Source organism: Galeopterus variegatus, unplaced genomic scaffold, assembly GCF_000696425.1.
Source record: "Galeopterus variegatus unplaced genomic scaffold, G_variegatus-3.0.2 Scaffold4013, whole genome shotgun sequence".
Taxonomy (NCBI): Eukaryota; Metazoa; Chordata; class Mammalia; order Dermoptera; family Cynocephalidae; genus Galeopterus; species Galeopterus variegatus.
Genome location: NW_007730124.1, coordinates 165,054 through 166,499, shown reverse-complemented (window position 1 = coordinate 166,499; position 1,446 = coordinate 165,054). Strand labels below are relative to the sequence as shown.

At 32.1% G+C, this 1,446-nt stretch overlaps 1 protein-coding gene across 1 annotated transcript in view; it reads right to left on the bottom strand.

The window, feature by feature from the left end:
- Window positions 1-1,446, bottom strand: part of EPS8 (epidermal growth factor receptor pathway substrate 8) — a 113,087-nt gene that overhangs the window by 21,094 nt on the left and 90,547 nt on the right. Inside the window, exon 16 of the mRNA XM_008586533.1 lies at window positions 896-1,004. Coding sequence (XP_008584755.1) covers window positions 896-1,004 — 109 coding nt within the window. The remainder of the gene's footprint in view (window positions 1-895; window positions 1,005-1,446) is intronic.

The following is a 1,446-nucleotide window of genomic DNA, read 5'->3' as shown; positions in this document are numbered from 1 at the left end:
CAGTCTCCACTTGCATTTCGAACTTTCCACCATTGCTTCCTATCATCAAGTATCTGTCATCGTGCAAGAAAATAAAGGCATAATTTTCATATGAAAATTAATCTATGAAGGAAGTTCAATTTTTACTCCTAGGCTTCAGCCAAGAAAAACGTTTTCACCTCTGGTAAATTGACTCAGCATCAACATATTGTTGATAGAACAATTCTCAGGAATTACACTAAGAATGACATGTACTAGCATAGAGTAGGTACAGCATCACTACGGTCAATCTACTCAAGGTCCATATTATCTCTCAAGAATATATCTGCATTATTTGAAGTACTTACAGAGCACTAAGATGACTCTCTTGTAAAGTCCTATTGTCTCCACTTTGGGGATAGAAAGGAAACATATAAAAACCATATTTTTTTTTCTTACAAAATATATTGTGATCATTCACCTTATATATTCAAGATGAACTCTCAGTTATAACCTCAGAAAGAGATTTGGGTATCACGGTAGACTAACCCCAACGCCATTGGCTCACTCATCATTTATGCAAAGACACAAGGATAAAAAGAAGGAAATCTCTTCTCTTACTAAAATATTATGGTGCATCTACATCTGAATTGACAATTAGTCTTGATTTCAAAATGAATAAAGCCCAGAAGAAGGAAGAGGGCAAAGTAAGCCAACAAATCCGTCTTCCCTTCTCCCCCACAAAACACAGATAAAGCAGCTACCCCTTCTAAATAGATATAGACATCTCTAACATATTGAATCTTTAGTAATGTAATACTAAAGAATAATTTTATGACTTCTGCATTTCTTTGAGGAAGGATTAGATATATACCAAAAGAGAAATACGATAAATCCACTTTATTAAGAGTAAGGCAAAAAGGCAAAATTCTATTACCTCTAAAATATCATCCTTTAGAACTGAGAGCTCACTGCTGTTCCTTGCCACAAAGTCATATTTAGATTTGGCATATTTCTTGGGTTGCGTCTTGAGTGGGTCATAATTTCTATAAAAAGGAAGAAAAAAAGATGATCATTTTGCTAACTCTTCCTAAAGGCTGAAAACAGAAGTAAAACATTAAAGCATTAGAGAGTAGTTTAGTTTTATTATATTTTACAGAATACAAGAAATAAAAGAAATGTTGGAGTTCTTACTGTTAAAATGAACAAATTATGGTTAGGGCAAGAATAAACAATGCAAAATCATATGGCCAGTTGGTACTGACCCAAATCTAGAATCCACATCTATGAATTCTTTGCCTATTAAATACACATACTAAATATTTATTTGTTAATTAGTGTCTCTAGCATGAAAAAATGAGGATAAAGATAAAGGTATTTTTCATAAAATTAAAAGAGGCTGAAGATAATTTCCACAATGTTAATTTAAGTCATATTGATTTCATTAATTCAAGCAATGTCTTGAATTCTTTTACCAAATATATATAT